This window comes from Rattus norvegicus, chromosome 15 (assembly GCF_021556685.1).
Source record: "Rattus norvegicus strain SHRSP/BbbUtx chromosome 15, alternate assembly SHRSP_T2T, whole genome shotgun sequence".
NCBI lineage: Eukaryota > Metazoa > Chordata > Mammalia > Rodentia > Muridae > Rattus > Rattus norvegicus.
The window spans coordinates 40,268,454-40,281,680 of record NC_141548.1 but is presented as its reverse complement, the minus strand read 5'-3'; the positions used below and the strand labels follow the sequence as shown (position 1 = coordinate 40,281,680).

Below are 13,227 nucleotides of genomic sequence, written 5' to 3'. Positions count from 1 at the left end.
AGCGATCATTGATATTCCCAGAAGTCACAGCACTTGCCTATGAGTCTGTATAGCGGTGGGCCCAGGGCTACAGTCAATGGAGGGTCAAAGGTCAGAAATATGATTTACAGTCTGCCTGGCCCCAGCACAGTACCTAACCACTCAGCGAATCAGGTGTTTCACCGTAAAAGAACGATCACTGCGTGTGGGCTGTGGGAAGTGTTAGGAGATGTGTAAGTCGGACACCTGAAAAGGTGCTCAGTCAGAAGCAAGCATTCAGTGCTGCCACAGGAGGCATGGCTTGATGTCGGCTTATTTTCCTGGGATCTGGAGGTGGAGGGACTGTGGAGCGTGTGTCTATGAGCCACGTGTCCCCTTTTCCTGAATCTCTGATTCTGTATGGGAGAGGAATAACACACCTGTCCTCTGGAGTGGTGGAGGCTGAGAGGAACAGCACATCCTGAGGAATCTTGGAGGAACCCCACCGTTCTCCCCTCCTCCAAAGCACGGGTATGGCAGGAAGCAACCGCATTCAACATTGTTAGAAACTGTTCTGCTGGCCCGCTTACTGTCACCACGGCTCCCTCCTTGCCATAATCTGGCTTCCTAAGACCAGCATGAGTCAATGGACTCCTCTCAGCCTGCTCTCCCTGGTGCTCAGTGTGGGCCACCATAAGCCAGCAAGGAGCAAAGATGGATTTTTGGTCCATTGCTCTGTATCATCTCATTTCTCGTTTAGGATTCAGCTCAGCTGCCATCGTCAGTTCTGCTTTGGAAGAAGGAAATTGCTGAAAACAACCAGGAGTTTGCTGAGGTCTCAGAGGCAAGCTCCGTGTTTTACTCTACCTACAGCGGGCATCTGAGACGGCCTGTCTAAGGCAGACCTTGCACCCTCTCTCCCATCATAAAGCTGTTGTATTGATAGCATGGCCACTGACTGGCACTCAGCTTGACTGAACATCCCAAATTCAAGACAGAAGTGGGTTTTCATGTACGAAATAACAGAAAGACTTTCCTTCTTTGGACCTTCGGTGTGACCTCACTAGAAGGCTCATGCTGGTTTTTTGTGTCATCTCCTGCTCTGTCATCTGGATGGACTCCAAATGATAAAGGACATTAAGAGGATCATGGGATAATTGGTTGATCGTCAACCTGCTTGTATTAAAAAAAGAATGTATAGCGCATGACTGAGGCATACTTTTGGGTGTGTCTGTGAGGGTATCTCCAGAAAGGATTAATGGAGAGAAAATCCACCCTGAGTGTGGTCGGTGCTGTGCCCTGAGCTAGAGACAATGCTAGGAAGAAGCCTGCGGATGGGACATTTTCATCCATCTCCCTCTGCTTCCTGATTGGCCCCCGTGTGAGCAAGCTCCCATTTCCGTGCCTTCCCCTGCTATGGCGGACTGCTGCCTCTTGGACTAGGATCAAGGGCAAGCTACATTGTGTTGGGCATCGGGTCACCGCAATGAGAAAGAAAAGTTCTAAGATAGCACACAAGCCTGCAGGGGGAGGTTGAAGAAGCACCACCAGGAGCAGAGGACCTGGCAAGACAATAGTCAGGGATCGTGTCACCTGGTTTTAGTGCTTTCATTTTAGTGTGTCTGTTTAATATGGGCATGTGGGTATGCTCGTATGGTCAGAACTAACTAGACATTTACGTGATTGCCCTGGGAAAGCCAAGAGTAAGATATATCCAATACGCTCAGCTATGAAACTAGATTCATTTAGGGAATACTATTAAAAAGAACTCCATAATACAAAAAACGCAGCTTATAAACACAAACTGAAACGAAGCCAAGATTATTTGCTGCGCCAAAGGATCTGCTTTGGGCTATGTTTAAACAACAAACTCCCTAGTGCTTTTAAGGCAGAATTTTTGCTGAAAGGGGGAAAAAAGCCATCAATTCCCATACAAAATTTAAGAAGAAATGATTAGGCAAAGTGAACTATGTCTCCAGACGTTATGACATAGATTTTATTTTATATGAAATAATCAGAAACAGATGTGTGTCCTCCTCCACTTGCCTTGCTGATTTCCCTCTCATAGAGTCTAGATTTATAGGTTTTTAATTCTCAGCCACCCTTTTGTAACCTCCTGCCTTAAACCTCAACAGCAGAGGCGACTAATGGGCTGGGAAGAGTTGGACCTTCAGGGTGAGCTGCACCTCCTTGTTTTGCCCAGATTTCTCACCGGTTGAGCTAGGCCACTTTCTCCACTATGTCTGTGTGCGCTCACCCCCAAGCATGTGCTGAGCAGAGGTACAGGCACTGGGCAGGGTAGTCACGAGAAGACACAGGGACTGAGCCAGGGAGTGGATCCTAGTGTGAGAAACAGAAGGCAAACAAGCAAATAAATGAACTTTCTGATTGCTCAGAGCCATGCAAACGTAGAGCATTTGAAAGAAACGGAGGAAGATGCAGATTTCCCTGCGGTAGCTGTACGGTCTCTGCATAGACGTAATGTATGAACTGGCAAGAAGGAGTCAACCCTGGGTCATACACGTGTGTTGCTTCGGGAAGAGGGGACAACAAGTACAAAGGGCCTGGGGTGAGCTGAACTTGGTGGAACATAACCAGACTGCAGTATCAAACTTGTGCTGCGTGACAGGAGACAACAGTAGAGGCGTTGTTAGGGACCAGAGCATCCATGCATGTAGAAGGAAGGGAGACAATGAGTTTTCCTTCTAGTAGGCATGGCTAACAGAAGACCCTGGGACTCTTCATACTCACCTGCAAGAGAGGAGGATAAATGGTCCTTGTGAGGTATTCATCAGAGAAGACTTCTCAGAGATGACTTAAGCCAATAGAAAGTCTTTATTAACTGGTCAGTGACTACACTAGGTGTTCAAGATCCCAGTGTGGCCCCGAGCCTTTCTCAGGAGGAGCTCATAAGCACAAAATCCACGTTCTGGGTTGACACACTTCAGTTAACAAGAGCAGTTAGCTTGAAACAGAACTGTAGAAGTCAAAAGCAAAGGTTAGTGTGTTTAGCCTTTTCTAGAACTTTGGACTTTGGACCAGGTCTTTGTTTTAGATTTGGCAAGTGAGTTTTGGCAGGTGGTGCTGTCTGTATACTGAGTTTTACAGCCTGAATGGTACTTCTACCATGGCGTCAGTTGTGCTGAGGTCTCAGGGCCTACTAAGGTCTGGGGTCCTGTTACAGTTCTCTTTTCATCCACTTAGGAATACCCAAGGGCCTCATAGGTGAGGTAGTTAACACATCTTGGGACTTCAGGATTTTGCTTGTAAAAAAGATTATTAATATTTTGTATGGATTAGTAAATGTTGGAAATTAATATGGAGGCAGTTATTCTTTGACCAGCCAGTTCCCCAAATAATCACACAGAGGCTTTTTACTTTTTACTTCAAAGCTTAGGCCTTGGCTAGGCGTACTCTTGACTAGCCCATCTAAGTTGACCTGACCAGCAAGTCCCGTCCAGCCTGTCCAGCCACATGGCATGTTATGCCTTCCAGGCCAGTAGTCATGTCTGTCTCCCATCTGTCTCCTGGTGAAAGCCTTCTGCTTTCTTCTTCTCAGAATTCTTTCCTCCCTCCCAGGAAGTCCTGCCTATCTCTCTCTACGACTCAATCACAGGCATTGGCCTTTTATTGACCAATTAACCAGGGGAGCAAAGTTTGTACAAAAAAAAGCAGATCTAGGGGTGCAGAATTTAGCATTTGAATACATAGCAGCACCAGACCAACCTCAACAAGGACCAGCCATCTACTTCGTGAGGTACAGTTTAAAGGGGCCAATTTATGTACCCAGGGGACCCCAGGAACGAGGAAATAGAAGACAGTGGGCTTTCCACACCCCTATGCACACATGTTCCTGCCTCTTTCTATGCCCCTCTTTTTTCCCCCTAAACTTTCCTACATTCTCTCTAAACCAGTGGTTCTCAACCTTACTAACGCTGTAAGCCTCTAATATAGTCCCTTATGTCGTGGTGAACCCTAACCATAAAAGTATGTTCACTGCCACTTCATAACGTTTCCTACTCTTACGAATTGCAATGTTAATATCTGAGTTTTCTGATGTTCTTAGGTGACCCCTGTGAAAGGGTTGGTCATTCACCAAGGAATCACAACCCACAGGTTAAAAAACACTGCGTTAGACTCAAGTGGCCACCATTGTCAGGCTGGCTCGGTCTTCCTGTACCCATGTTCCTGGTGGCTGAGACAGACCCTTAATGGGTCATCCTTGGTTAGGAGTCAGGACAGACTTGACAGGTCAGGGCCCTAAGCAGTGATAAGCACTGCTCCAAGACTGGCAGATGTTCCCTACACTAGAGACAAAGGCACAGAGAGTGGCGGGTGGCTGGGGATTCAGATGAAGTAGAATGGAAAATGGTCAAATGAACTGTAGGTGTCCAAATGGCTTTGGAGCCAAAGTCTATCAATTAGGGAAAGAGGTGAATCAGGATATAGGTCTTCTCTCTAGATCTGAGGCTCTTAAAGAGGGGCTCATGGATCTACTAGGGAGGGCCTCAGAGCTCTCTGAAGTCATCTGTTAAAGTATTATGGTATCTATGTACATGACTATCCAAGTATTTCTGGGAGAAAGGTGCACAGTACTCATCAGAATCCTCAAGACTTCTAAGACTTAAGTGCGTCCATAGCCCCTTCCTGTGCATCCTGGGAGGTGCCCAGCTAAACAGAAAGAATTTAAGCACCCCAACATCTAACATAACAGACATCCTTTCAAACACACATGGTCCCTAACCTATTTTGACACAAAAACATAGCTCTTACCTGAAAACAACTAAGAAGTAGATTATTCTGGAAGTCAAGTATGAGTGACCACTGTTCAGGTTACCCTGAAGATCATAACCTGGTGTAGTGACACTCATCAGGTTTCTATAGTTACCAAAGGAGAAAAGTCATAACTCAAGGAACTTCACAAGTACATTGGTAGGAAGATTGGGTAGGCAGGTTAGTAGAGACATTTTTTTCCTTACAAAGATGCTGTGTTCTGCAGGGGATTCACATAACAATTTAATCTTACTGTGAAACAGGCCTTACGTTATAGCATTGCTCAACTTTAAGCTAAGCAAAAGTTCTGAGTACATTTAAGCTAGGCTTGGCTAATCTGAGGTAATCAGTTAGTTGGTTATATCAAATGTATTTGGGATTTAATGATATCTTTCCATTCACAGTGCATTTATTGAGATTGTTTTCACCATCAAAAGTCAAGAAATACCTTGTCTTATTTAGATGTAATAGTTAACTTGACAAAGCCTCAAGTCATCTGAGAAAAGAGAACTAAGGGACTGCATAGATCAGACTGCTGTGGGTCTGTTGTTGGGGGTTTATCTCCATTGTTAATTGACTTAAGGGGTCCAGCCCACTGCAGGCAGCATCATTCCCTACCCAGGCTATCTGAACATGTTAGCTTAGCCTGAGCCTGTGAGTGAGCCAGTGTGCAGCATTCCTTCATGGTTCCTGCCCCCATCTTCCTTCTTCAGTTCCTGCCCTGACATCAATGTGGCCAGAGAATTTTGGGTGGGGAATCCAGTTTCCAAAACATTGTATCGACACATTTGAGTGTGTAGGAAAATGTAAAGGCATAGCTCATTTTATATAACTATATGTAAAGTAGAATACACACACATACCACACACACACACATACCACACACACACACATACCACACACACACACACACACACACACACACACCACACACACACACATACCACATACACACATACACACCACACACACACATACACACCACACACACACATACCACACACATACACACACACATACACACATATACATACCACACACACACACATACCACACATACACACACCACACACACAAACCACATACACACATACACACCATACACACACACATACCACACATACACACACCACGCACACAAGCCACATACACACATACACACCATACACACACACATACCACACATACACACACATACACACACATACATACCACACACACACACCACACACACACACACCACACACACACATACCACACACACATACCACACACACACACACATACACACACACATACCACACATACACACACCACACACACACACCAAACACACACACACACCACACACACATACCACATACACACATACATACCACACACACACACACATACACACACACATACACACACACATACCACACATACACACACCACACACACACACCAAACACACACACACACCACACACACATACCACATACACACATACATACCACACACACACACACATACACACACACACATACACATACACACACACATACCACACACACACACACACATATGCTGGTACAGCATGATAGCAAATTCAAGGTCTGTGGGAACTACAGACAGAGTTCAAGGTCACCATAACAAGTTAGTGGTGCTTTGCCTCATAATGAGGGTGATCCCAGACTCAGTCCTCAGCAACAAGAAAGAGGGGCTATCTTATATTTCTTCTCTGTAATGATCTTACAGTATCCACTGAATGTGAAATTTTCATTACATTTTTATAGCGAGCTTTTGGTCCTTTCTCTGTACTTTGATTTATGCAGAAGTGCAAATGATCGTGTGTGGCCCAAGTTTGAGGAGTGTGTAAGTGGAAACAGAGTAAATACACGGTGAATGTAAACCTAACCTGTAGTCTGTTAGCATTTAAGGAAGCCCAGTACAGAAAGAACAAGCAGAGCATGGCACTAAACAGAAGTGTAAGCAACAGACTTATTCAGAAGAATGAATAATAAAATTTAAGGCTGATGGCTAACAAAAATGCCCGAGCCAGAGTTGTTTACTCTTAGTCTAACTCAGTGTCTGGCTGGCCAGACTTTGTCCCCCCTCACATGGGCAGTGACAGCAGGGAGGGGTGGTGACTGTAACCTCAGGCAGCAGTAACCCTCCTCCCGCCTTCTATAAAGGAGTGTGGGGACTGTATCGTCTAAATTAGGGTCTTGCCTGTTACGTTCTGGTTCATAAGTCCCTGTGGTACAAGTGGAGAGACCACTTCAGCAAAGTGGAGAACAGCCCATTTCACATGGGGATTGAGCTCCAGTGGCTGAGTGATCAACTATACTCGATGTATCTTCCAGGGCTTCTGCAGAAGTGCAAGATGTCTTCATGACCTACACCGTGTATGATGACATCATCACCATTAAGCTCATCCAAGAAGCCTGCAAGGTTCTGGGTAAGTCCAAAAAGGCTTGTTTGGGTTTCGTAAGTTTGCCAGAAAAGCAAAAAACCACAGCTAATTCTTCTCACTCACAGTTGTTCTGCTATGACGTTGCTGTAGACAATGAAGTAGATTTCGTCTCCTAGAGGAAATAGCTCAGTTCACGGGTCTCTAGTTACAATCTGTGACAAGCAATCAATGTGTAATGTCATTTTTGTGGGCTTCTGTTTACACACACACACACACACACACACACACACACACACACACAATTTGCTGTCTTGTTGGGTCTTGTTTTGTGGAGTCCTGTCGAGCAGTTTGATCAGTTTTCTGTTCTCTGCTAAAGGGAACATTCTAGAGCTTAACAGGAGGACTCAGTTCTATCCTATCAGCTGTTTGATTTTATAGAATTTCCTTGAGAGGAGAGTCTTCTCCTCAGGAAAGAACAGTATACCCCAGGAGAAGCCAGTGTGAGCTGGGAGAAGCCAGTGTAGCCATGAGGCAGCATGCAGAATGCTCAGTGGCTTCAGCAAATGCGATTGAATGTTGCTGGACCTGAGAGGCAGGTTAAATGTCTGAATGACGTTCCTTAAAATTAGAGACAGGCTTTGCTTGCTCTTCACTTCAAATGGCTGTGGATAAAATTAATAATAATCTCTGAGTCCTGCAATATAGCTGTCTGCAATATAGCTCAGAGGCCAAATCTGGGACCCTATCCGGTTTTGTAAATAAGGTTTTATGGAAACGCAGACATGCCCATTTGTTTACATGTTGTCTATATGTCTTTTGTGGTATATTGTTAAAATTGAGTTGGCCCAATGGAATCTGTTACACATTGTGATGCTTAAAGTGTTCCACAAATACCTTTTAGAGAAAAGGTCTGTCATTTCATAGTCCAGAGAACAGATCACCAATAAATATCTTGTTTCTGAAGGATATTTGTCTGTCTGTCTGTCTGTCTGTCTATCTATCTATCTATCCATCCATCTATGATTCTGAGCTAAGAGCTGCTATGGACTGAACTGTGTCATGACAAAGTTCATGTCTTGAGATGTTGTCTGCCAGGGTATTTAGAAAATAACTAGGCTTAGATGTGAAGTGTCCCTCTAAGAATTGACACTAGAGACTAACCCTGTCTCTTCTTTCACATGAGGGTAGGGCAGAGATAAAGTTCTGTGGTTAAAGCCATGCCTGTGCCATGCTGTTACAAAATGCCCTTATAGACAAAAAACTCTTAACGAGTATCTAGATCTTTAGAATGATATAGAATATTTGCCCTGTGAATTTGGTAACCACACTGTAGATCACTTGGCTTCTGCATATTTTGGTGATGATGCTGTAGATCACTTGGCCCGTGAAGTTTTGGTAATGTGGTGGCAGTTTCAGTGGCAGATGCCATCATACATCTGTTCTGGCCCTGTTTCCAACCCAAACAACACATTTAGAGGCAGCAACAAATTTGTAGGCCCATTGTGGACATGACTATGTTCCTACCCAAAGCTACCCTCTACCACAATGATTTCTCTCTGACTCACTTTGAACTATCAAACATTTTTTTCTCTGTTATCTCTAGAGAATCCTAATTTAGGTCATATTTCAAAAGAAAGATAACCATGACATGTACAGTACACAAGTAAAACACTAGGATTGTGAAATCTCAATGCACAGGGGTCTTAGGGAGTAAATTACTTTCTGTACAAAGGTGAGCACTTGAATTCAGATCCCTATAACTTTGGCATAGGCTGGCACGGCCACATGAGGCTCTAATCCCAGTGCTGGGGAGAGGCCGGGGAGAGGTTTACACTGTCAGATCCTAGGCCCCACTGACCAACCTATCTGGTCAAAGATGCCCAGGTTTAGTGGAAGACCTTTGGCCTTCGCATGCATGGGTATACAAATACATGCACACCTGTTGCTGAACACACATAACTCTCCTCAAATTGTCCCAGTGGTGGCGATACATTCCTCACTCCCACCCCAATGTTCTGGGTCCCTCAATGAAAGACACACACACACACACACACACACACACACACACGCATGCATACGCACATGCATGCATACACACACACACACACACACACACACACACACACACACACACACCCTTATATTTTAATATACCTAAAACAGCTCAATGGTCCACTTCCAAACCTCCACATGGCCAACACGGTGCTCTCTAATATTCCTTACTCATCGCTTACTAAAACCTATAGTCCATCTCGGCTGACCCAGACCCAGACCTGCAGCCCTCCTGGGCCAAGATCCCCAACTTTTACATGATGGCACCTCTCAAGCCTGGTGTGTCCTTCTTCCTCCCCAGCATGGTGGCCATCAGCAATTTTATTTACTAATCAAAACCAACTGGGAAGGAACCTCAGTGTCTTACTTGGGGATGTGTGGATTCTCTTGCAAGTTTGGGGACCCAATTCATAATGCAAGCACTAGACTGAATCCATAACACATACCCCTACTCCCTCTCCCTCTCTGCCTCTGTCTCTCCTTTTCTCTTTCTTCCTCTCCAAAATAAACACAAGTGACTTGGAATCATGGTGCTTTGGGAAGCTTGCAACTTCTCCGTATTTGTACAACTGCCATGAGAGAGGGAGGCCCAGCCAGGACATGCATTTTCATGTTTAATAAATTATGCTGGTCAGTTGAGACTGGCTCCATCCTTTGACAAAGAGAAAAACATGTTTCATCACCACGAAGCCAGTGCTGTGCCTTCCAAGTGGCCTCTAGGAAGTCATTCCCCTTCCTGTTTAAATCGATTTTTGGGACTCTTCCACAACTCTGTGAACTGCATAACTCGGTTTTCTAATTAGCATAATCAGAATGGGACCAGATGGCAGGTTGAGCATTGGACAAGCAATCGTTCTGTGTCAGCGTAAGTGCCTACTTAGGTTATTAGTACGGAGTTATTAGTGACCTGAAGTAAAGACACCCACAACAACCCCCACCAGGCACTTGGCACAGCTGTGCCTGTCTAGACATTGCCTGCTAAGAAACCCAGAGTAAAATGCATTTCAACAGTGAGCCATCAGAAAATGTCAACAGCCCTTCTCTGAACTTACTTCAAAATAAGAGTACCAATGAGAAACCTGAGATTAAAAATGTACAGTGCCAGAATACAGACCTGCAGGCTAGAATACACAGCCAACAGAAAATGGAGACCTAAACTAGGGCCTTAACAGCCCAAGAGCAGTGCAGAATCTCTCAGGCTGGAGGACGCATTGACACCATCCCAGTGTGTATTTAGGAGTCAGACAAAGGTGGGCTAGTCTTCAGCTCTATGTCTCCTAAGGATGAACCTAGTGTCATCCTCTTTGGTAAAGTAGCAGTGACACTTGTGGCATCGGAGATTGTCCTAGAGATCAAATTGAATAATGAAGCTAAGTGGATACTTGGCAGAATGGATTCTTCTTCTCCACCTCCACCAACCCCCAGGAGCCACTTGCCCTGTGCTCTGCGCCCTGGTGAGGCTCACATCTCTGCTTGCCAACAACGGATGAGGACCAGGCAGGTATACGTCTTCCAGATTCAGTCCAATTGCTTTCTCCCTGCAGAGATGTCTGCCCTGATCCCTTCAGCTGTTTCTCAGGGCTTCTTTCTCAGTGTCCAAATAAACTTACGATCACATCTATAAACCAGCCCTCTCTGCAGAGCAAGTCTCAGTGTCTACAGCTATGTCTCCTTTTCCCGTTCACCAAACTCTTCCTCACATTTTAGTTCAAGCCTGACTGAGTGATAACCTTCTAGGAGAATACATCATTTTTGAACTGTTTTTTAATGAATTCATTGAGAATTTTATGCATATATTTTGGCCTTATTTGCCCCTACTTTTTCCCCCAACTCCTCCCAGACTACCCTCATCTCTCTACCCATCCCCAAACTCATTTTCATTTACTTTTTTTTTTTTTGGTTCTTTTTTTCGGAGCTGGGGACCGAACCCAGGGCCTTGCGCTTCCTAGGTAAGCGCTCTACCACTGAGCTAAATCCCCAGCCCTTTCATTTACTTTGTTTTTAAAACAAGCCATTAAGTTCAATGTGTGTCATTCATACACTCCTAGGTGTATGGCCACCTGGAGCATGGTGGACTTACCAAGAGCCTCACGGCTAAAGAAAACTGACTCTCCCTCCCCCACAAACCATCGACTGTGCATGGCTTCTCAGCTAGGGATGGGGCTCACGAACCCCTTTCCTTTTCTATGTCTTGATCTTGTGCAAGGCAGCAAAACTGCTCTGAGATGGCGAGCACAGCATCCAGAAGATGCTGTTTTGTCCTGGTCCTCCCTCAGCTCTGCCTCTCTTCCCAGATGGCCCTGAGCCTTGTGTATGGCAGGTATGGTACAGATGTCTCAGCTTGGAACCAAGCACTCTGATGACACTTACTCTGCACTTTGTCCAGTCTTGAGTTTCTGCATTACCCGCTGTCTACTGCTTAGAGAAACAAGAAGAGTAAATCTATGAATGGCTTTTCTCAGACAACTGATGCTTCCCACTCCAAATAAAGCTCTGACCTTGACTGGAGACTTTCGTGAGTTGTAGAGCAGTTCCCTGTCCTGTAGCTCTCTTCATGATTCTCTGGGTGACCCCTGGGGACAGTCATAAGGAATAGCCCCTGATACATCTACCTTGGATGATGAGATTTGGGTAGAGGTCAAGAGAAATACAGTTCTAAGCCTGCTCTTTTTTGAGGAGATAAAGTCCAAGTGGCAGTGGTTTCCTTGAAGCCCTCATGCAGACTTCAGCAGGTGGCCTTGATCCCCCCTAGCCCTGGACAGTTCACCTCTGTTCCCCGATTCCCACAGCAGTAACCCTGCAAGAATTAAACATTCCTGGGTAGCACAGAAGAGCTAAGCTTGTTAAAGCAGATTGCTCAAGTGTATACAGCATCCAGTTTAAGATCCCATTTGAAGACTCCATACCTCTCCCAGGAAGACAAGCATAGATGCTTCATATCCGTTATTTTCCTGTTAACAAAGAAATTTGTCATCCAAATAAAAAAACTTTTTAATAGAAATGTAATACATCCACAAAAGCAGAGAGACCTGTAGACTGAAGCCTACATGATTTTTACCCAATTCTGCTAATTATATGATTTTGCCAGTCTTATTTCGTGACTGCATCCCTCTACCCCTTTCTGGTTTTGTTTACGCTGGAGTGCCCTACTTGGGTTTCCTATAAGTTCACTCATAAATATTTCACCATTAGTCTCTAACAAGGCAAAGACATTTTAAAGTGTGATGACAACATTCTGATTGTAGATATGAAAACTTGCACGGTCCTGCTTCAGCCATATCTGACATATGTTCTTTGTGGTCTTGCATAAGAGTTCTTCTTGTCTATTTAGGGTTATCAGATTCTCACTTTGACGTAAATTCAAATCCACTATAATTTATAACAACGGAACTAAATAAGATTCACTACCCTTCTTGCCTGCTTTCACCTGTTGTGTGAGTATCTCTACCCACCTCTAAGCCTGGATCTGTGTATCCTCTGGGTTGTTAGCAATTCACAGATAAAATAACCTCTTCATCCCTAAAATTTCTCTTAGAAAAGTACGTGTCAAACTCAGGGAGTGCTTGAGCCAACTTGGTCATCTGTCATGACGTGACATGACATGACATGACATGACATGAACAAAGATTTTCCAACCGATCTATCCTGTCCTTAAACAAAAGAAAACCTTTAATGGTGTCCTGTTGTTTTAGGCTTCTTTAGTCTGGAAGATTCCCTAGTCTCCATTACAGTTCATAACATGGACGTCTTTGCAAAAGTTGTGGTAAACTGCTCGGTACAGTGTCCCCTATTGGGGACATTAATAGTTCTTTATGATGTCATGAGGGCGATGCCCTGGACAGGAAGACTACGGAAATGATTTCTTGTCCTTCCCAGTTGGTTCTGTCAGGAGGAGCAGGTATTTCATGTTTCTTCTGTGAACTTTAATCACTTGGTGAGGCTGGCGTCTGCCAGGTTTCTCCACTCTAAAGCCACCAACTTCCTCCTTCTAATTAGGACCTTATGAGAAGCTGCTCTCAGATCATGCAGGTGTCTTGTTACTTCTC

The 13,227-nt window shown here is 44.6% G+C and overlaps 1 protein-coding gene across 32 annotated transcripts in view; it reads left to right on the top strand.

Annotated features, from left to right (window-relative positions):
* Positions 1-13,227, top strand: part of Gucy1b2 (guanylate cyclase 1 soluble subunit beta 2) — an 82,350-nt gene that overhangs the window by 7,120 nt on the left and 62,003 nt on the right. For 26 of the 32 annotated variants that reach the window (XR_015637875.1, XR_015637872.1, XR_015637885.1 and 23 more), the window contains exon 3: positions 7,080-7,174. Coding sequence is in view for 16 of the 32 variants with exons in the window: in XM_087584987.1 (XP_087441113.1) it covers positions 7,080-7,174 (95 nt within the window). In the remaining 16 variants the exon portion in view is untranslated. Of the gene's footprint in view, positions 1-718; positions 2,957-7,036; positions 7,175-13,227 lie in introns of those variants that run through there. The other 6 variants (XR_015637886.1, XR_015637881.1, XM_087584991.1 and 3 more) reach the window with 3 other exon arrangements.